A 23,962-nucleotide genomic window follows, 5' to 3' on the forward strand; every position below is an offset into this window, starting at 1 on the left:
GATCACTAGTTTAGCACATGGCGGCGTGTGGTGGCGCCCATACGAGAGGTCAGTCAGGCCGCCATGTTCGCTGCCCTAAGTAAGATTAACCGAAATGGCGATCGCGCGATGATCGGAAGTCGCGTCGCTATCTCCGCTCTCGTATCGCGTGTTTAACGCTCCGGGAGATGACCGTAGTCCGACGTCACGGTTTTCAGACTTTACCGCAAGATGGCAATACTAGCAACTACGGTGCCGTCTGCATGAGAGCATTAAAAAAGTATGGTAACTTAAAAAGTGTGATAACTTTTTTATTTTTCGTCTCCGGTCCAAAAATAGGGTACCGTTGAACTCGTCTCGGACCCCTGAGTTCAAATATATAATCAAAGTCCTGAAATTCCATAGGGAGTAATCTATAGTACACCCTATATTTTTTTATTGTCTTCACAAATATAGCTTCTTTTTCGTCGCTTGCACCACTGAAAGATGCCACAAATGACAAGTTTTGACACTAATTTTTTTTTTTTTTTCTACCGAAGTGCGTTTCTCATATTTTTAAATTTAAATAACATTTTAAATTACATTAAAATAATATCAATTAAACCATGCCAATATGGCTGCATTTAAATGCTAAATATTCCTCCAGAGATCGTTAAATAAGATTATTAATTACGATCACCCAATGTACTGTACAGTACATTCAAATTCTACCGTTTTAAAAATCATATGACGACAACTCTTATTATATACGTGGTTACAAATCAATAATTAATGTTCATCAGTCTCTAAGTGATTTCTTAATAGCGGCAAAAGTAAAAACTTCTTGGGAATTTCACGAAAGCTCAGTATAACTGGAAGAAGAAATTGACGGCACTCGTCAGATGGCGCTAGGGAGCAAAGACATGCCTGTTTACATCACGTGTTGTCAATGGTATGTTTCGATGTGTGATGCAACAATTGTCTGGGTTATCGGTGTGACGTAAAAGAGGAATTTCCAAAAGCGTCATAGAACGACACTTTTAGAGAAGCAGTGTAGTAAGCGTGCGAGTAAGTTATATGTTTAACAACTGGAGATTTGTTTAATTCAGATTAGAAAATAAAGCATGGACATACCCCCGCCTTCGTATAGTCAAGCGACTAATCAACATTCTTCTCTCGGAGGAAGCTTGACTTTTATAGATTTCATACCAGATATTATTGAACAGGGATTTTTTTCTTCAAAATATGAATCTTTTGGGTGAGTATATTGAATTATTTTTTTAACTATAGATAATCGTTGTTACCCTTATTAAATTTAATTGGTTAATGTTACCTATGGTTCCAAAATGGCGGCTCGTCTGATTCCAAATAGAAGAAAGGAAACAGTGGGGATGCACGTTCACGACATACTTTATTATTTACCTGTCTGCCTGCCTTCCAAAACAATTGGTACTAAAGAGTGACAGATACCATTCATTGGCTTTTGTCTTATATATTTTCAATAATTTGGCACCCTCTGTGTAAGGAATGAAAAACTTAGCAAAAGTTTATTGCATCAATGGCAAAACTATTTTCTGAATACAGGTCAAAATTGAATTAGATACTTAGTAGCTCTAACTTTTTGGTAGTCAGCTGGCTAGCGAAAAAACAAGGAAGAAACAAACACAATAAACGACTTCTTTTAATAACACTGTAGTGCGTAACACAGAGACACAGACTAAAACCTTTCACAGTGTTGTATACGATAGAGAACCAACTAACGTTTTTGGCCTCCACCAAGGCCTTCTTCAGGTTGAGAACTAAAAGTCGTCCCTACCAGACCGCGAGAACGGCGTTGCCCGTAAAATAAACAACATACGTGTCGTATTTCACCCCTCCGCCCGGCACCGTTTGAATTCTTTGAGCAGGTACAATCACCCAATGTTAGTTGGTTCTTGATCTTATACAACATTGTGAAAGGTTTTAGTCTGTGTCTCTGTGAAGAGACAAACACAATAAAATACTCCCATTTCCCCTTGCCTTTTCTTGTTCACAAAGCCAGAACACCTTGTTCCAAGAAAATGCACTTTTCGTCCCTTGACTTCCTTTATATACCATCCATATGGTTCAAGAAGTGACAATTGTCAACGTAGGAGGTCAAATAGAAAGGTAAATATGGTGATTTTATAGCAGGATACACAACCAGATAGTCAAGTGGTTTAGGTGGCAGTCTACTGCTCTGGGGACATTAGATCAAATCTAGAAGGGTTGAAAACCCCCCAGAACTTTTTAGGAAGGGTCTGTCCCTCACCATCTGGTTGCCCCTATTGTAGACCTGGCCAAACCCATAAGGAATTTTCTAAAAAGACTTTCTTTGTGCCCACAGGGTAGAAAGAATTTAAAAAAAAATTGAATAGGTCATAAATTCAAATTTTATTGGTATGATATAGAAACACAAATAGAAATTTAAGTAAATATCCTTTTCATATTTTTTATAATCTATAACCTAATTGTCTTTCGACACTTCTTGTCCGTGTTTATTTGGAACATTGGAAGTTTTTGTATTGATTCTGAAGACGTACGAGGAGTGTCCGAAAGTGCTTATTAATTTATTTTGCTATTTGCATTGAAAATATAAATAAGAAAATAAGTTAACAATTTAATTAAAACAAATTATTAAGTAGACACTTTTATTTATTCTGAAATAGAAGTCTTATTGAAAGAGCAAATGTTTGGCTGAGAGGGAATCCATTATATGAAGTGAAAACATGTGAAAGTGTGGAATTTAAATCCAGGCAAGTGCCTTCACTTGAAAAAATGACTTATGTGGAATATGGCAAAACGTTCACACATTATATGAGAGCCTTGAGGTAAATATAAAAGTTGATATGGTTTTAGTTAAATAAGAATTTCAGATATTAACATAAATTTCTAAAATAGCTTTTTAGAAATCTAATCTAAATCGAGCTCTAATTTTATACAGTAATTATTTAATAAAAAGTATGTAAGAAATTTTCTTTATAAAAATGTCTATAAAACTTAATAGATACTCTTAATTAAATAGTGTTACTTGTATTAACTAAATATTTAACGTTTTTTTGTGGATAGTTTTATTTGTTACGTTAGTTTGATTACTTTGACCTATCATATGATTTATTCATAACAATAATTTACTATTAAGTTTTAATAAATGCTTAGATCACATGAAAGACTAGAGCTTTCTGATTTAATAAATAGATGTATCTTGAGGTACATAAACAGTATTTACTCAGATTCTTTTCAGTTCAGAAGTATTTAACAATTTGGTTGTTAATGTAACATTACATGATATTATTAAATATTTATTCTTGTTGTTAACTTATATATGTTTTACTTCATTTTATCTACTGTTACATACTTAAGAACTGAATTATATATTACTTCTGTGCTATTAATTTAACACTTGATCTAACACTAATCTAACACTAATATAATGTTTTTCCTTGAATATATGCAAGGAAAAACATTATTAGGCAGAATATATGCAAGGAAAAACATTATTAGGCAGAATATATGCAAGGATATATGCATAGATAACATGGGTTATCTGTGTTTGTTAATAAGTTAGTAATGTTTATTTTAGGAAATAATCACTTTTAATTTGAAGATAAATATTTCACACAAAATGAAGGTATTGGGAACGGGCATTGGACCAAATTTAGCAGAAATGGGGATAATGGAATATAACAATACAAAACAATGTGTAGTCCCAAAGGTGATTAATTATTTTTCAAAAGTACCAAGATACATCAAAAAGAATACAGGTATCCTTTGCTTAACCTGGTTTTGATTTAATGTGATAATTAATTCTGGTAATCCTTTTATATATGCAGCAGAAGTTTTAATTAATGCAGCTTTACCATCTTTACTTAATATAGATACCATATTGGATTAACGCAATTTTGATATATGTAGTTATGTCGAGGAATTAATTAACCGCATTAATCAAGGAATACCTGTACGTCTGAAATGTATATAAATAAAATAATGAATAGAACAACAAACAAAGGAAATAAGTATAAAGAAATAGATGAAGTAATATATAATTATTTACTTAATGATTACCTAAAACCTTAAAAAGATGATTAAAAATTATAAACAACAAGAACAAAAATGAAAATAAAAACAACAGTGAAATTAAAAGATTTAAAATACCATATATAAAAAATTTATTTGAAGAATTAAAATGTATGTTAAAACAATATAATATCCAAATAGTGCCACAACATGATAATACCATACAAAAAAACACATTATTGTCTATAAAAGAAAAAAGAAGAAAATTTAGAAAATAAATGAAGGAGTGATATATGAATTTAATTGTAGTTGTTGTGGCTCAAAGAAATACATTGGTGAAACAGGAAGAAAATTAAAAACATGTATTAAGGAACACATTTACACATTTAGAAATAATCAATGCAATTCAGCAGTTGCAAAATATTGCAACAATACAGGTTGCGAAATAGTTAAAAATTCAATAAAATTAGTTAAAAGAGAGAAAAATTTGTTTACAAGAAAATTACATGAACATGTAGCAATAATAAAATTAAATAATAACAATGGAACACAATTGAATGATAAGTGGCACTGGTAGAGTAAGAATAAAAGAATTGAAATTAATCCAGTCTGGACATGAATAAATACATATGTTGAAAGATTATTATTTTAATACTATTTAAACAAATTATGTACATATATGTTAAGGTAATGTGTACAACAGGTTAAAATTTGAAAAAAATATAAAAAATAAATTAATAGCACAGAAGTTTTAATAAATGTAAGCCTAATAAAGTATTATATTACATTGTTTAATAATAATGGAAATCCTCGTTAAATCCTGTGGGTAAACAGTACGTTTCCAGTGAGAACTTCACAGGTTGCCAGATGAGTTTTATAAAAAGTTAAGCAGAATTCCTAGAAATGTAGCTCAAATTATTTTTAAAGTGGCCAAAAATATAGTAACTCATCCAAGTTTAATAGCCTAGAGCCCTACAGATATTTTAATCTGCTACTTGTAAATCAATCTTGCAATCCCAAAATCCGGCCATATTTTAGAGACAAGAGAAAAAAAGTGTACTCTGTAAGTAAGGTGACACCCAAAAAATTGTTACTGTAAAAGGAAAGGTATTGATCACATTAGAGTTTTACTTGATATATTGTTTTCGTATAGCGTGGAGGCTCTTCGATCTAAACGAATGAGTCAACATACACATATCAGAGTTTGGACAGAATTTTTACTTCAAATTTTGAACTAACCAAATATCTTAACGTGTAAATCTCTACATCCCCAGCTGGGACAAAAGTACAGCTAAGAACTATTCGAGTTCTAATTAACGAGGATTTCTCGTATTAACAGTAGTAATGTTTATGAGTGTAATGTTAAATTTAAGGTTAATTGGTACAGATAACTGCAAAAGTCCATGTTAAACCTGATACGAAGAGGGAATGAGAAAATCTGGTGAAAAGAAAACAAAGAATCATATTAATTTATTAATAGTGTACTTTAAGTCTTTTTTGTAACATATGTAATGAACATATGTAATGTAATAGCATGTCCAGTATACTGTTGAATTTTTTTAAATACAGTAATGCCTCGGTTTTTGTTGACTTCGGTTATTGGCGGTTTCTGTTTTCGTCAATTTTTGTCGTGAAAAATTTGTCTCGGTTTTCGTCGATTGCCTCGGATCTTGTCAGCGTGCTCAAGTGACCTCACTGCTAATTTTGCGAAAACAAAGGGCAACTCGTGTTTTCCAGGCACAGTGTGGCATTATTTTGCATTGTGTGAACATTACCTCGCGACGGCCTACCATTGGTTAATGGTTCCATTTCCTGAACACTGGGAGTTCGGTTGTGTGTTTGCGCATCGTCCGGACGGGCTGGCCACATGGAATTTTCTGGTTTTCTCCACGTCTGTAACGTCTGAAACGCCAGTTACCCTTAAACAGATTTCCTGGAAGGCATTATTCTCTTTGATACGACCATCATAATGCATACAACTACTATTATATGACAATTACGTCACACTTTACCATGGGGCGATATATGCTAGAAGCTCATGTCCAACTAGCTTCTACAAGATAAGACCCCACGTGTCTAGCTGAACAATTCCATTGCTTTCATCTTAATGCTAATTAATCTTTTATGTTAATTTCTTATTGCTTCTAGTATTTAATGCTATATTAATTCTCTATAAAATGTGTTTTTGGTATGTATTTTGGAGTGTCTAGAATGAATTAATTGGATTTACATTGATTCATATGGAAATAATTGCCTCGGTTTTCGTCGGTTTCGGATTTTGCCGATTGTTTTTGGGTGGATTATCGACGAAAACTGAGGTATCACTGTATATCCAACACGATTATTCTAAATATGTCTAGAAATTTTAAATACATTACATTTTTTTGGCTGTTTTATTATATATTAAACTGATAAGAGCATGATGCCAAAATACATATATGTTAATAGGCTGTGAATCTTATTGCAAAATTTAGTTAAGTATTGTATTTTAATGTTAAATAAAAACCAAAATCTGAAAATTGGTCTCCACTTACGATATGCTTTAAATGATGCTATAGATTTAAAAAATAATAGTAACAAAATACTTAATAATAGTTTATTCTTATTCATAGTTTTTAAAGAAAACAGAGCTGTTTCATTTTCTCATCTTTAAACTATTTACTTGAAAAAATGTACATTGTAGATATCAGCTTATAAATTTAAAACTGGAAAATGAAATAGCTCAAAATTTCAACACTTTTTTGTAATATCCCAACATTTATTTCTCCACAGTACATATGTTTTCGGCTCTCTTTATAGGCCATTTTCAGATAACTCATACAAATTAAACATGCTATTGAATTAATATGCCAATTTGAATTTAAAAAGCTAACCACTGAAGGCAATTTGACCAATAAAATTATATCTTTCATCAAAGGCAAGTGAATATTTACAAACACACAAATCTTAAAGAATAAAAAACTATTGGCTTTTGGTATTTTGTATCTTCTATCCTTGTAAACAGATTCTACCCAGTTAATTACCCAATATTTTCTTTAATGTTAATGTCAATTTATAACCAATAATCAACCATTATAAGGACTGGAGAGGGGTCGTTAAGACCCGAAATGCATTTCCTTTAATAAAACCTACATTAACAAATGCTCCTTGTATAATGTGTTACTGAGAAAAAATGCCAATAGCTTTTAATTCTTTAAAATCCACAACAAAACCAGTAACAGAAAATTTAATTAAACTTAAATCTTACACAGAATTTAAAATGAAATTTATTATAAGTTACCATTTAAGATCTTTATCTTTCAGTAGTTTTTAATTTCATTGTTCTCAAATACAATTAAAATATATTAACAAAAGCTTATTTTTATAGCCTAATATTTAATATCTATTTTTCAATTTAGATTATGGCTCGTTGTTCGAAATGGATTGGAACAAAGACCACCTCAAAAAATTGGTTATTGTAATTTAATTCCAAATGTAGTAGACAACCCAATGTTTGGATCTGCTCAGTATGAGAAATTAAATCAAGTTCTGGATAGATTTAACAATTCCATTTTACGTAATATTCCAGGTAATGTTGATATTTATATATTATTTTTTAAAATATTTTCTGGTAATGCTTGAAATTCATTAAACATATATACTTTATAAGTCGTGGAAGCAGAGGTTCAAATATTTTTTAAAAAGCTTCAACAGCATTAATTATATTTAATAAAGTTTTTAAAAAGTAGAGATATCTGTAAAGATGGAAGAAGACTAAATTATATATAATGTAATAAGAATATCTGTTGATTGTAATCACTTTCAGACTTTAGTATACATATAGTTCTCAAATACCTGAGTTTAAGATTCACAAAACAATTATTTCTTTCATTCAGTCTGTTAGTGATTAAGAGTAATATTTTATTATAAATTCATGTTTAAATACCATATGGAAAAACTAGTAAAACATCTCACTAATTAGTGGGGATGTTGTTGCAACACTGCAGTAGTGTTTCTTCAAAAAGTACAGTTTATTCAAGATCATTCTTTACTGATTTTTAATCTATAGGGTGATTCAGCTAAGCATGTACAAACTTCTGGTTCGGGTAGGTTGCGCAAAGACAAATCATAATCATATAGCAATGCCTGGTCAGAAATGCCATCTTCATGTGCTAGTGTACAGAGAGAACAAAAAATGAAAGAGCAGCACATAGAGAACAAAATGCTTTTTATTACTCATAAGACATTTGCAAAATGCATCGAAGTTACGGAAGGTGTTCAAAATTGCAATTGTGAACTGTAACACATGCTTGACATTGCCAGTGTATGGATTCATGTACAGTTTGGAAAATTCTTGGTCAAGGGCATTGCCAGGGGGAGGGGCAGAGGGGCAGCTGCCCTCCCCTAGAAATTTGAAAAAGTTATTTAAATGCTAAGTTTTAATTAAAATAATCTTCTTAGGCTTCTTATAAGTTAAAGAAAATGTTTTATTTGAGATATTTCTTTTCCGGTACATAGTAAATGATTAAAACTTTATGAATCGCTTTTATTTTACCTAAATACAATTCATATCCTCTATCAATTTACATCATCTTGCCCCCCCTTATCCATTGGCTGGCGTCGTCCTTGTTCTTGGTGTGTCTTGGACTTCTGAAGCATTCACAGCGATGCATGCTTCAAGGTCCTCATCACTTTCAATGGGGGTATTGTACACTAGTCCTTTGATATAATCACAGAAGTAGTAATCAAGACATATTAAGTCCAATGATCTTGCAGGCCAATGAGATCTACAACTGACAGTATCCTGAAAGAACATACAAGCAGTCTTGTGGCTGAACAACACCATCTACTGCATGAAGATGGTGTTTCTGACCAAACATTGCTATATTGCTTCTGATTTATCTTTTGTTCAATCTATCCCTCCCAGAAGTTTGTACGTTCTTAGCTGAATCACCCCTTATAATTTATTATTGTCTTCTGATGTGATTGTAAAAGGGTGGGAAACACATGATAATAAGACAACACAAATAAGTCAAATTGTGCTTTTATTGATCGAAATGAGGGAACAGAGGTCAGACTGCCCATTGCAGAGAACAAAAGTATATATATGTACTACGTCCCTGCTCTCGCACGAACTTCCCGCAACAATTAATTTACATACAGTGTCACTTAAAACTAAGACAATTACAATTCATCTTAAACCCAATACTATTACTACTTACAACTAGAAGGAGAAAAGAAAGGATGAAGGATAGTTGGATAGTCTAGTGGTAGCTTAGATCGATGGGTCCTGATACTAGGGTAATGTCGACAATGGTCGCTTCATGGATGATGAATATCCAATCCATAAGCATCCAGAGAAATAAAAACCAGTTACCCTTAAATAGGTGCCGAGGAAAGTCCTTGAGCTTGTTAAATTCCTACTATTAGTTCACACTCTCCCTATATATATCTTGTTCAAATTTTCAATCGTTAATAAAATACTTTTTATTCATCCACTCAAGTTCAAATACATTTTTTTAAACTTGTAGTGGATGACACTTGATGTTAATACAGTTTTTTTCAAATATTAATTAATTAATTTTAGTTTTATATGGGAGAAAAAAATTTCTGTTATATAAGATATTTAGCAGAGTGTGAACTAAAATAAAATTTTTCTTTGTTGACCTAAGTAGGAATTGACTATAAAAAAATTTTTTTTATATTACTTGTATGGAACAGCTCGCTTACTTAGTTCCAAGTCCTCGTCCCTATGTCAACTATATTGACCCTCTCTCCTCCTAAGCCTGATTCCTTGTAGCTTGTCTCTCGGTCACTTCTCATCAGACCTCTATCTCCTCAGTGGAAAACTCAAAAGTGATTCTCATCAACTCCTGGTTTCCCCAGGTCCCCTTCCTTTCCCTTTGTACACTGGCCAATCAGGACCCGTTAACAGTACAGCTCCTATCACATGACAGAAAGGGTTAAAGACAGAAAGAAGAAGAATTACAGGAAAGAAGAAAGGAGTTCCTATTGTATATACAATTATACAAAACAGCACGGCAGACAGCCACATCATCTTCAGCCATTCCTTATCTAATTTAGAAAGTCAATAATAAAGTTTATATTTTAATTAATAAATTAAACAGCTTTCCATAAACTAATTCTGAAAACTTCATTAGATTACAAATTGGACTCCCAGACCTTCACTTCAGACTGGTTTATTTTGACTCTGTTTTATTTTTTAAATATCTTAAAATGTTGACTATAGGTCGCAGCCTATACATGGTTATATTTGCAAAATTTATCACATGTGGCTATGCACAAGGCAACTAATACATGAGAAAACCTAAGTATTGTAATGAATCAACTATATATGTGAAGGATAGAAGGTCGCCAGATATTTTCAATCAATATGCTTCAAAAGTAGCCAAAAATCACCAAATGTTGATCAAAAATAGCTAAAAATGTTACCACATCTTTGTTTTTATAAATATACTATTACTATAGCATATTTATAAAAATGCCTGTTTATAAATGAAGATAATAATAACTAAAACAGAAATTTTGATTACGGTAAGCAGTTTTTTTTAAATATAAACATAACTTCTAAACTTTGGAATATATTAATTCTGATAACAGTCTGTGAATACGATGATTAAGGAAAGGTCTTAGTCAATCTCCCATAAACTTAATGCTATTTTATTATTAATATAATGACCTCATAAGAGGCCAGAATCTCCTTAGAGTATTCTTTCAAACATTAAAGTAAAAACAGACTGCTGTTGTGTGTAAATATGCCTTACCACATTAAAAATGTTCTTTTAATAAAATTACATTTATTTTATATAACAAGATAAGCAATACAACTTTAAAAATTTTTAATGTCTTTATATTGTATACACAAGATATTCCGTATCAAACCAGAGTTATATTTGTCATAGTTGCAAAATCTGATTTTTATCTATTAAACTAGTGTTTGTACAGAAATTTTTTACATCTGTGATAAACTGATAGCTAGGTTAGGTTTATAGATACATTTATTATAGTACAAATCTATTTACAATTTAAAATACATTAATATATTTTTAATTTTGTATACAAAGCTAAAAATATTTATCACAGTGTGCCACAAGCCGAAAAAGTTGGAGAACTACTGTACTAGACGCTTCTGAAATAATAATCAATTAAATAATGACAGTTTTATGTTTATTTAATGAATAAAAAGAAAATTTGATATGATTGATACTTACATTTAATATATTTTTATAAGCATTACCATTTTATAGTAAGATTAAGAATGAAATACAGTTGTACTTAAATAACAATAGGTATAAATCAGTAGTTTTCTAATATACATTATAAATCTACTGATTTATACCTATTGTTACTTATGAAAAGTTAGAGATGTGCAAAATGTTTTGAAAAATATTGGTTTTAACTTAATGTAAAATTTTACAGGATGTAATCTGGACTTGAACCATGGTCCCTCATTCTTAGGCCCTGGATTGTGAGAATATCCAGACACTCACCCTTCCATCATTATTCCTATATTTCTGGAAAAGGATTTCACTTTTCAGAGTTGTTAGCATGATGATCCATTGATGATGATATACACACTCCCCACTCAGACAGACACACACACACACACACAGTATAATCCTGTCATATGCAGACACTCTACATGCATCTTTCACATTTATGCTATTGGCAATTTGAAAAAAAAATATTTAAATAAAAATTCTTAATTGTACACTAAATATTTGCCATTTTTGTAAGATTTCATTGTCTTGCAGCATCTTGCACACTTACACTCATTCTCATTCTGGGAAAGTGTTACTGTGACTCATTTCTTTGTTTTGCATTAAACACTTGCATCCATCTTTGTCCTGATTCAAAGACAGATTCATGTTCCAGTGATTCTCATTTAAATAAATAAAAAAAACTTTCTAACTTCAGCATTAGTCTATAAGAAAGTCTGTTGAGAGATGTGTGTTTGATCAATCAAGATACTACAGTTCTTGTCAAATGAATAACTTCAGGAGAGTTTATAGCTTTTTCGTACCATAAGTTTAATTCCAACAATAAGACAGAAGTTTAATAGCATTAATATGTATACGATAAATGGTGATAGAGATGTTTTAATCTGACAACTTAATCAAACAGATAAAGAATATTTGACTTTTTATAACTTGCCCTCTTCCCCTATTCCTATTTTAAGCCAGTCTTTATTTAATGCCTACAGTCAAAATTCATCGTCTGTAAGAGTATTTGAACTGATTCTTTGTTTTCATGTTAAAATATTTCATTTGTAATTATTTCTTTCAGAATATTGAAGGTGAGACATTGCATTTTCGTAAGGTTGGTTATGGACGACGGCGTCCATTATTTATAGTGTCCGCTATTTAGATGTTAATATAACAGATGACCTATTTGAAGGGTCTGGAGATTGTAAAAATGTCTGTTAAGTAGAGATGTCCACTATTTGGGAGTGTCCGTTAATGGAGGTTCTACTTTGTATGATTTTAAAAAATGCTTCCAATTTTTTATTTTTCAAGCATTTAAATGAGAAGTGTTTATTTATAGAGGTCTGTTTTTTTCTCGTCAAATAAATTTGGACTGCATAAACTATATTACGTGACTGTAGCATACTGAATTATTCAGTTGTGTACTAAATTTTTGTGATGATTTAAATTCTTAATTTAAAAATAAAAAAGTTGATTATAACAGAATGTTTTTAATTAGGAAGAATTATTTCTATTGAATCGCAAGAAATGAAACAGTCGAGTTCAGGATTTGATCCGGATCGTTCAAACTGGTCAGAGAGTGGAGAATATGCAACAAAATTTTTGTTTGTTATAAGAATATTTTTTGAACATGGTGAACCAGAAGGAGAACAAATTGGTAAGTGTAAATTTTTTATTTCAATTATAAATTTTAAACAGCGTGAGTCAGGAGGAGAAAGAAATCAGTTTGGAGACTATAGAATGGGCATCGTAAACAAAAGAACTTCATAAACACGTGTGTTATTCTTAGTAGTTTTTAGAGATTTAGTTATTTGGAAGTTGCTCAAATACATAGAATAATAATGAGTGACATATTTATTACATTCTCAATGAATGCTCAAAAATTGATCTGTGAACATTGATATACTTCACAACTCGTGTCTGAAGGTAACATCATTTCTCTGAGTTACTCAGTGATGATGATTATGTGTCCATTGACAAAGTGCAAGTTGCATTTCCCAGAAGCAAATGTTGGCTATGCTGATAGTGATAGGGATGTAATCCAAAGCAACATAAAGTTTGACTCTTGTCTTTGGAACACTAAGGCACATACTCATTCATTATTGTTGTGAAATCTGGGAATTTATACCGATTTTTTTTCCCTGATTAATCTCCTATTTTCCTAACAAACATGAAACACAAAGAAATGATATTGCTAAGGAATGTTAACCTCCCTTTTTATTAATGTAAACATTCACCTATACCGTCAATTATTTGCACACAACAAGACTTAAAGTTTATAGTTACCATCCGATTCTGTCACTTTATTTAGATCTCAGGGACAACTTTAACCTCCACACATACCTTTACCTCCAAGATCATTGATCACGCGACAGTTTTCCCACTGCAAAACTATAAAAGCCACTTCTCCCCCCTCAGGGGAGTCAATCATTGACTGGGAACGAGTCGCTGTGGATTTAAATTTTACCCTTGTTCCTAACCTCCAATTGCCTACGGATTATATAAGGATTATATACGGATTATCAAAGAGGTATGGAACCATTTTTTGTGAACTTCTCTCCCCTTTGCGAATTAGGGATTAGTAAATTCACTCAATGTTAGATTTTTGTAATGTCTAATTAGTTATCCAATAAACCGTCGTTTCCTTGTTAATTGGTGTCTTCCTTTGCTGATATATTGGCTGTTGCCTTACCAATGACCCTCCTCCCTCCTACACTCGACCCGACAAAAAATTAGTCCCGTCCCCTCGAGATAAAAACTACAGAAAAATAAGCCATCTCTGACTAGTAGGCAAGTCCCTCCGACTTGATAGCTGATCAAAAGGTACTCACATTGTTATATTGTAAGTGAGCAACTTTCAAACAGCTGTAACCTGCAGTTGCCTGTTCAAGGTTAACTTACAAATTATACTTACAGTCATTGTGTATTGCTGTTGCTACATTATATTTATTAGTTAATAATACTCAATAATTAATTTCTAGTAGTTTTAACATATAAAAGAATAATAACCATAATAATAATTCTAATAGGTATAGCAGATTTTGTTCCTCGGACAATATATGAAGGAGGATTACTTTCCAATCCAGAATATGAACCTTTCTCCAATGTTGTTAAAATGGCATCTCAGTGGTGTGCAGCACAAAGATGTATCAGATATTGCAATGCCCAATCATTGGAATTAAAGGTGAAATATGGTAAGCTATAGTAAAATATCATTTCTTTACATATTTTAGTATTAAATGCAAAACTAATAAAATTTTAGTCCTTTCAACTGTCAAAATATGATAAACTACTGTCAAAAAAAACCAAAAACCAACAGAAATGCTAAAAACTCACATTTTCCTCCATACTAAATGGACATCTTTGAGCTCTTAACATTCCAAATTTGAACTGTACAAGATGGAACACACCAATTTGAAATATGCATGCTTGTTGATTGGTGGACTGGATGCCTTGTTAACCTTATAGACCATGTTAACCAGCATTTAATAGTCACTATTTGTCAAAATATGGGATTTACTAGAACCTTCTCATTAAGTACAGTATATACTATCTTAAATTATATAACATTAATTAATTAAATTACTCTGACTGAAATTTAATTTAAGAATTCAAAAATAAAGACAGCCAACAAAAATTGATCTTCATAGTGTACATCATAGGAAAATGATATCACACAGCATGGTTGACCTTTCATAGATTCTTCACTGTTTAAATAATGCTGTAAGCATTAATATGTGCTATACTTAAAAATGGAGTAAAATGTCTCTTGACACAAGTTTCGTCAATAGAACAACAAAATATTAATTCTTTTTACCTCTGTGTCCTTACTGTTTTACATTTCTGTGTATATACTGTCTACTTGGACCTTGTTTATTGACAGGACTTACAGTAAGACCCCGCTTAACACGGGGGATGCGTTCCTAGACGACAAAGCGCTAAGCGAAACAGTGTTAAACGAGGCCATTTTAACATTTATGCTGATTCAAATCAGAGTAAATTTTGAGTGTTTTTAGGCATCAAGCAGACTGCGTTATATTGAATCAGCGTTAAGCAGGGTCTTACTGTATATACTGCTGTAGTTTTTGATTAGAAAATAGAGGAGATCTTAGTCTAAAGTCAAAACAAAATATCTTTATTTTCAGGTGAAAATAAAGATATTTTGTTTTGACTTTTGACTAAGATTCTGTGCCTTTTGTTGAAAATTTCTGAAATTTTGCAGGATGGTTTGTGTGCTAGGGACATTGATGCTATTAAATTTTAGTGGTTTAAAAATTGAGGAGGAGATAGAGGGAGTTGTGTGTTGTATCTCTAGTAGAGTCAGACTTAATAAAGATTTTTCTTGTTATTAGCATTTACAATGTTTTATAATACTCATATCTATTTTCAAAATTAAGCTTTTTGCCATTTTAAAATAAATAAATAATATAAAAGCTGTTTAATATAATCTCATAACAGATGGCATCACACGCAACTTTTAAATCTTGCTGGGAAAGTGATGCAACTCATTGCTGGATTTTTAGTTTTATTTTTATGCATATTTACAGTTAGTTAAACAAATCAAAAAAATGTATTATTTTTTTATAATTAATTGAAATTAAATGCAATGAAATGATACTGAAAAGTAAATGAATGTATAGTAAAATTGACCAGATAAAGTAATGTGTCAATTTTAATCTCATCACATAAGTTATTTTTTCATATTTTTAATCTTTTACAAATGGAAAGAAATGAAGAAAAAGTATGTAAATAAAATAATTGCTATAATTTTATGTGGATAACCCTCAGCTGTTTGAAGACTGGCATCAATAATGCAATGATATGGATCGCCAATGATTATAACTCACAATTACTCATTCAACCTCATTTGACATCTTTCCCTTTTCTTAAACTTAATAGCAAGAGCTATTTTAAAAAATGTGAAAAATGATTTTGGCTGCCAGACTTTCATTTGCCAAGATAATTTTTTCCAAAACTATCAAAGGTGCACAATTAGCTCTTACGCCTACAGGTGTTTGCAAAAGAAAACAAACAGAAAACAAAAATTGTTTATATGAAGCGTGCAATGCCATAAGGTTGTAAATGCCATTTTTCTCAAAATACATTTTATTGAAGAAATGAATTTTAAATGCAATGTTTTTTCCTACAAAAAAATATTGTGGCGATAGTGGCGCTCTAAGTGGCTATATTTTGAAGATGAATTTATGTGCAAGCCATAACGTTTTAAGTGCCAAAGTGCAAGCCACGTGACTTTTGGGCGTAAAATGTTACGGTTTACATTTACATCATTTTGTTATTCCAATTTGTAATGCAGTGAGTTTTTTTATGCAGAACCGGATAACTGAATCCCAGTTTATTAATAGTTGACCTGTATCACCTTATTATTTAATATTTCAAAATGATATTCGGACTTCCATTAATCTTTTAAATTTGAAGTTTTTAAATACATTTTAACTATTATTACACTAAATTAATACCTTATTGTTTATATTTTCCTTTATTTATCATAATTATATTTCAATTGATAAAGATTACAGCCCAGTTCAAGTACCAAAACTGTGGGCTCAACATTGTTGAAGCCAGGAAGCAGTCACTAATAGATTATTGCCTGTTTTTAATGTTAAAATTGATATTGAATTTGTAAATTGTGTTTAATAATTTAAATGTAAGTTTTTGGTATTCAAAACTGTTTTTCAGCTGCAGAAACATTAATTTTATGATTGCGATTGTTTTTGGCATTTACAACTTTATGCACTTGCACAATTTTGGCATTTACAACATTATGGCTCTAACCCTGTTTTTAAACTTTTTTTGTTTCCTTACCAGCATACTTAGGTGTTTGAAATTAAACCCAATGTTTTATTCCAAAGTGTAAATTGTTAAAATAATTTTTATAGCATTTGATTATAGTTTGTTCATTAGAAAAAATGTTTTTTCTCTCTCCTAAAAAGTTTGTTTTTTGGCATTTATAACATTATGGCATTGCACCCTTCATATATCAACTCGGTTTTAAAATGTAGAACGTTCTTTTCGTGGGAAATAGAAATTCAAGTAATATCTGCAATTGGTTGCTATCGAAAGGACTTTCGAGAATTCCAAGATGACAAAATAGATTTTTGTTGTTTTTCTGTACATTAATCCAAGCTTTAATAATAATAAACGTTCTTAAGCCTGATTTAGACAAAAGTGTAAAGCAGTTAACGTTGTGTAGTCTGTAATCCCACACTATCAATTGCTTCAACATTTACATTAAGCACATTTTATGGATTTGAAATTCTTCTTGGATAATTCAAAAGTGAGTGTAAAAGCTCATTAGCTTGTATGTACTTATATATCTATGGTGAGAAGCCTCTTAAAAACAAATTATTAAGAAGAATAATCTTTATTCAGTCTACTATATATACATAAAAAGTAATATCTAATAATAATGAAGCACGTCATTCTACAGATTTTCATTATATTTGATGAACAGCGCAGCTTCCGGAAATTGATCACTTGATAAGCCAGGTCGTCCTACCTGTTAGCAAAGGCGTCTCAGGTGGACTGACCCGATTTGCGCCGTAATAGGGGTGAGGAAATCGAGCTGGAGGGACTAATTGTGCAGTCAAGCGTGCTGCAGGTTGACATTACTAATCGCTCATCGCTTGCCTAATGCTGGGTTCGAACCATCGGTCGTTTGTTTTTTTTATTGTAAATTTCCGCCATCGATTAGCAGAAATTATGATTTTATCTGTTATTTTTATACTTTTCTTTCTTTATAACGTTTTTTTACGTTTATTTTCCTGTAATTTGAGACGATACAGCTTTAAAATAAACAGATCACGTTTCACTTGCCAATAGACTATCTTTATTGACATCGGTTTCTTTGTAATCGGAGAGGAATAGATCCTGGGTCAATTACAAGCGTGTATTGCTTTTGTAGTAATCTGAGTAGAGCGGGGGAAGTCACTTAATAAACTGCCAAGTGTTTTATTACCCTTTAAACAACTCCTTCTCACTTGTTATTCTTAGTAATCGGAGAGGGGTAGATCGTGTGTCAAGGTCAGTAAAAGTTTATTACTTTAGCAACAGGGTGTCATATGAGCTGCCACCCACTCCCCACTCTTAATGACAACAACGTGCTAAGTGTATTATTACTATGTAAACAAAAACTCCTTTCCCTGTGAGAAGTGGGTCAGATGTCAAGGCTACTGTTTGATTGTATTGAACAGAATGCTGTCCTTGATATTTACGAATCATTTTGTCAGAACTGTTTACTTTTAATACCTTTCTTGTAATTTATTTCCGTTTCGGTTATAAAATTGTTTTTATCATGTTTTAAATCTGCGCGTTTTATAATACGCTTGTATAAAGTAACGAATTAAAATTGAAATGCACATTTCATTGTTTCATAAAATATTTATTGATTATACAGAGTTGAAGTTTGCAAAAATGTTTCCATATCTCTACATCTTCGTTATTACATATATATGAATAAAATATATTGCCATTTTATAAACAGATCTTATTGAATTCAATTTGTTTTATTTTATTGTATTTATATTCGTATTGTATTCGAATTCACCATTTTATAATTTGTAAATATGCACGTATCACATTATATTTCATTCGTTTAATTCTATACTACTTATGTAAAAACTATTTTTATATCATTTAATTTCCTTTTATATGTTTTTAATTAGTTTTTTAAGCTAATGCGACCTAATCTACGAATGGCAGCTTCCCACGCATCACATAGAATTCTACGGGAAAGCCATCATTGCAGGCGTAAAGTTGCCTCTGTAAAGTTGTTTATCCGGGAAACATGCCATTCAGGAATCCTTTTCGACATTTTAAAAGAAAATAAATATACACACTTGTTTAAATTTTTAATGAATACTTTTTTATTTTAACAAAGCTATACATTTTTCTGAGCACGATTTCGATAGAAGCCTTCTAATGAAGAAGTTAACATATTGGAAACAATCTGAAGATGTTTTGAACTACAATGAAAATAATTATTCTAAATTGCATAATTAAGAGCGATACATCGCATTATCGTCATCATCAATTTTCGGGTTCTGAGTAGACTCGACAAACACACGATTTGTAATGCTACGAATGTCAAACCAGGTAATGAAACTTTTATTCTTACAATTCGGTTGATGAATATCAAACATTGTCCTTTCTCTACAACTGATCTAGTCTGCCGTTACCTGGATATAGAAAAGAAATTAATTGGAGAGCAACGACAGGAAATTGGGACTAATGTGTTACTTCGAAGACCCACTCTTTAAGATTCCAATTTGTTTTTCTAAGTAAACGGGTTTAACTATAAAGGTGACATGCTTTTGTTTTTTTCCACATCTACGTTTCTTTCCTAATCACTTTTTCCTTCTGAATTTTATTTCCCCTCCTCTTTTCGCAAACTCACCACTGTATTGCTTACTGATTAAGTTTTGAAAGTTGACAGACAAAACACGAAGTGTATTGGTTTGTTATTATCCAATAAAACATTGGAAAACTTCCTTGAACATGATTTGTTAAATGGTTTTAGCCACACCTTCTTCTAATTGCTTGATTGGTCATTTTTGTTGGTCACACCCTGCATAAAGCGTATTGGCCGTAAATCATTACCGACCTATATCAGAATCGCCAATCAGAAATCACAAATATATGTAAGCGACCAATCTGCCAGCAATGCACATTAATATCAAGTAACAGTTATAATAACTATTATAACATTTAATTGTGCAACAATTTTATGACTGGTGTGCATATAAAAGGAAATTAAATGATATAAAAATAGTTTTTACATAAGTAGTATAGAATTAAACGAATGAAATATAATGTGATACGTGCATATTTACAAATTATAAAATGGTGAATTCGAATACAATACGAATATAAATACAATAAAATAAAACAAATTGAATTCAATAAGATCTGTTTATAAAATGGCAATATATTTTATTCATATATATGTAATAACGAAGATGTAGAGATATGGAAACATTTTTGCAAACTTCAACTCTGTATAATCAATAAATATTTTATGAAACAATGAAATGTGCATTTCAATTTTAATTCGTTACTTTATACAAGCGTATTATAAAACGCGCAAATTTAAAACATGATAAAAACAATTTTATAACCGAAACGGAAATAAATTACAAGAAAGGTATTAAAAGTAAACAGTTCTGACAAAATGATTCGTAAATATCAAGGACAGCATTCTGTTCAATACAATCAAACAGTAGCCTTGACATCTGACCCACTTCTCACAGGGAAAGGAGTTTTTGTTTACATAGTAATAATACACTTAGCACGTTGTTGTCATTAAGAGTGGGGAGTGGGTGGCAGCTCATATGACACCCTGTTGCTAAAGTAATAAACTTTTACTGACCTTGACACACGATCTACCCCTCTCCGATTACTAAGAATAACAAGTGGGAAGGAGTTGTTTAAAGGGTAATAAAACACTTGGCAGTTTATTAAGTGACTTCCCCCGCTCTACTCAGATTACTACAAAAGCAATACACGCTTGTAATTGACCCAGGATCTATTCCTCTCCGATTACAAAGAAACCGATGTCAATAAAGATAGTCTATTGGCAAGTGAAACGTGATCTGTTTATTTTAAAGCTGTATCGTCTCAAATTACAGGAAAATAAACGTAAAAAAACGTTATAAAGAAAGAAAAGTATAAAAATAACAGATAAAATCATAATTTCTGCTAATCGATGGCGGAAATTTACAATAAAAAAAACAAACGACCGATGGTTCGAACCCAGCATTAGGCAAGCGATGAGCGATTAGTAATGTCAACCTGCAGCACGCTTGACTGCACAATTAGTCCCTCCAGCTCGATTTCCTCACCCCTATTACGGCGCAAATCGGGTCAGTCCACCTGAGAATTCTTCTTGGATAATTCAAAAGTGAGTGTAAAAGCTCATTAGCTTGTATGTACTTATATATCTATGGTGAGAAGCCTCTTAAAAACAAATTATTAAGAAGAATAATCTTTATTCAGTCTACTATATATACATAAAAAGTAATATCTAATAATAATGAAGCACGTCATTCTACAGATTTTCATTATATTTGATGTAATTTACCTGATTGTTCAAGGAGTATTTGTAAGCATCCTTCTTAAACCTTTTTTAATAATAGTTTTGATGTTAACACTTCTTTGATCACATAGCCACTGTATTTTGTACAATGTATTTTGAAATGCACACATCATGGAGTCACACGACTTCCATAAAAATACAAATTTTCTGATTCTCTGTGACTTAGTTGAACACGTGATGCTAGATGGAAGTGTGATTATTTAAGCTAAATGTTCGAACAAATTTTAGTCACAAGCTACAGTTTTGTGCAATGAATATTGGCTTGTTAGGCTTTGCCTAAACCAGGCTTTACTTGAACTTGTACTTCAAAAGCCATTAAGATCTGGTAATTCTTCCTCTATGTACTGAATCTCAGAAAATTATTTTGAAACTGATTATTGATTTTAACATATACTAATTATTTACACCAAATAAAAGCCACAGTTCCACTTGCACAAAAGTATTACAGAAACAAAAGAATTTTATTACCCTAATATAGTCCAGAAAATCAAAATTTAAAATGTTTATTTTCTGTTATTGTATTCAAAAGTGAAAATTGATAGCAAATAGAAAGAGAGAATGGTTGCAACATTGATAGATCAATGTGGCAGGTACAACAAAACCATGCAAATTGTTGATTGCTTAAACAGCTTTCTTACATAGAATATTTGTTTTTTAGATATTATTGTACTTCTGAAAAATAGATAAAAGGGAAAAAATCGAGTCTCAGATATTATATGGCTACTGAATAATTTATAAATTTATTACCATTCAACTTGGAATTCCTGAATTAGAACATAAGATGTAAAATTTCCTGGGAAATTCTGTAGGAAATTTTACATCTTGTTCTAATTGATGTTGGAAATTATGTTAAACCCGAGGAAGGCTATTCAAAATAGCTGAAAACATTAGTTTGTTTAATTAAAAAGGTGCTATAAAAAGTGAGAAAGGTGTTTTTAATAATATCTGGAAGTTCTAGCTTACAGCACTAGTATTCATGTCATGTTTTCACTTTAGAGATGAGTTATGTGATGGTGTTCCAGCAATCTTTTGCAAGGTATACATCAATATGGGTTATCTGCGTAAAAATTTCTTGTATGTGTATCTCCTTATCTGTACTTATGCATGTATAAAGTACAATCTGGATAGATGGTTAGAGTATTTTAATTGTTCTTGTATGTAGATACATGAATTCAATTGAGTTTTTCGAATGTGATTTTTAAACTTGTTTAAAACTGTTGTAGATGGTGCTGTAGATACACAACGAATGAGTTATACAGAACACGGAGGTAGAAATACCTACTACGTGAGAATATTACGAGTGACCTATACAAAATGTTCTGAGTTAAATGCACTTCCACCTCCCCTTCATTTAAATTGCAAAACTATTGTTCCTTATCAAGTAACTGTAGGTGCACTTTCTGAAGAATATGAAGGTTTGACAATGGTAAAAGAAAGATTGAAGAGATGGGTTGAATTAACAGGTAATATTTGTATATCTTTTTGTAATTTATCTAAAGTTTTAATAACTAATTAGAGTCTTTATTTAGGGGCTCGTGTATTGAGTGCAGAAACGGCCGCAATGAGATTAAGAACGGGCGGAGAAGCCAGGCACGGAATTGAAACCACTTTTACGTACAATCGTTCCGAGCTCAACGAACGTTGGATTTACGTTTTTAGATTATATTTGGATGGTTACTATGCAGATCCACCAGCACATTTGATGCCACAGCCACCAACACCAGTTTATGATGATTGTTGTGTTATTTTGTAAATTAGTTATTTAAAGTAAGTTAGGAAAAATTAATTTGGTACAAAAGAAATGATTATATGTAATATCTATATTAAGTTGAAGTTGTTCTGAAAGCTGTGTTTCAATAGATTAAGAAAGTATTAAGCTTTTGATTTTTCATAATTTTTTTTTATGTTTGTGTTACATGTAAAAGGGAGGAATACAATAGACATATCTTTATAAAAATAATAATAATATATTATTTCGTATTAAGCATATATGAAAGTAAAACTATTTTAAAATATACTGATATATTTTGAAGTTTGTGATATAAAGTTATTTGCTATGAAAACACATGCTGAGTTTCTAAAGTCAATGTTGTCTAACCAGATCAAATTATACCATTTCTTAACTTAGAGTGGTAGGTGCTTGCAAGCATTTCTAAAATCAACATTTTTCTTATGTCAAACCTGTTGGACAAACCAGTTAGAGATGGTCTTTCTGATCCATGTAGTTTTCGACATCTTGTGTTGTAAAAAATGGTAATTGATATGATTTGGCACGCACACATCTCTAAAGACAATGTACTTTCTCATAGGGTGCCTATACTTTTTGTTTCAGCTAGATTGATCTGGAAGATAAGATCGATCTTTCTCACTTGATACAGATCACTACTGTCGTGTGTTTTAATTGGCGGAAAGTATACAAGATCAAATTGTGTATACTCTGAACGAAATTGCTCACAAAACAGCAAAATGGGAGAGTGCAAACCACACATACAATTTCTCAAAATTCTCTCTTAATATTTATTTTTTTCACCTTAGTTTATCTGATATTTTAATAATTATGTTTGTACTTACCATTTATAAGTTTTAAATACTTTTTATTTTGACAGTTAAATGTATTTCTTTGCTCTCGACTATAAACTTGACTTTAACCACG

The 23,962-nt window shown here is 31.3% G+C and overlaps 1 protein-coding gene across 2 annotated transcripts; it reads left to right on the top strand.

Moving 5' to 3' along the window:
• Nucleotides 1–874: 874 nt before the first annotated feature.
• LOC136987331 (uncharacterized) lies at nucleotides 875–23,232 on the top strand. 2 transcript variants are annotated; one of them, XM_067285060.1, is made up of 7 exons: nucleotides 875–1,216; nucleotides 2,646–2,807; nucleotides 7,392–7,561; nucleotides 12,697–12,855; nucleotides 14,228–14,392; nucleotides 22,533–22,772; nucleotides 22,839–23,232. In XM_067285060.1, exons 1-7 carry the CDS (start codon nucleotides 1,083–1,085, stop codon nucleotides 23,060–23,062), a joined length of 1,254 nt encoding a protein of 417 aa, XP_067141161.1. In that variant the 5' UTR covers nucleotides 875–1,082; the 3' UTR covers nucleotides 23,063–23,232. The 2 variants fall into 2 exon arrangements, with proteins under 2 accessions (XP_067141161.1, XP_067141162.1); XM_067285061.1 differs by having other exon boundaries at nucleotides 2,649–2,807.
• Nucleotides 23,233–23,962: the final 730 nt, after the last annotated feature.

Source organism: Centruroides vittatus, unplaced genomic scaffold (assembly GCF_030686945.1).
Source record: "Centruroides vittatus isolate TY-2023 unplaced genomic scaffold, ASM3068694v2 scaffold_149, whole genome shotgun sequence".
In the NCBI taxonomy this organism is placed as follows: domain Eukaryota; kingdom Metazoa; phylum Arthropoda; class Arachnida; order Scorpiones; family Buthidae; genus Centruroides; species Centruroides vittatus.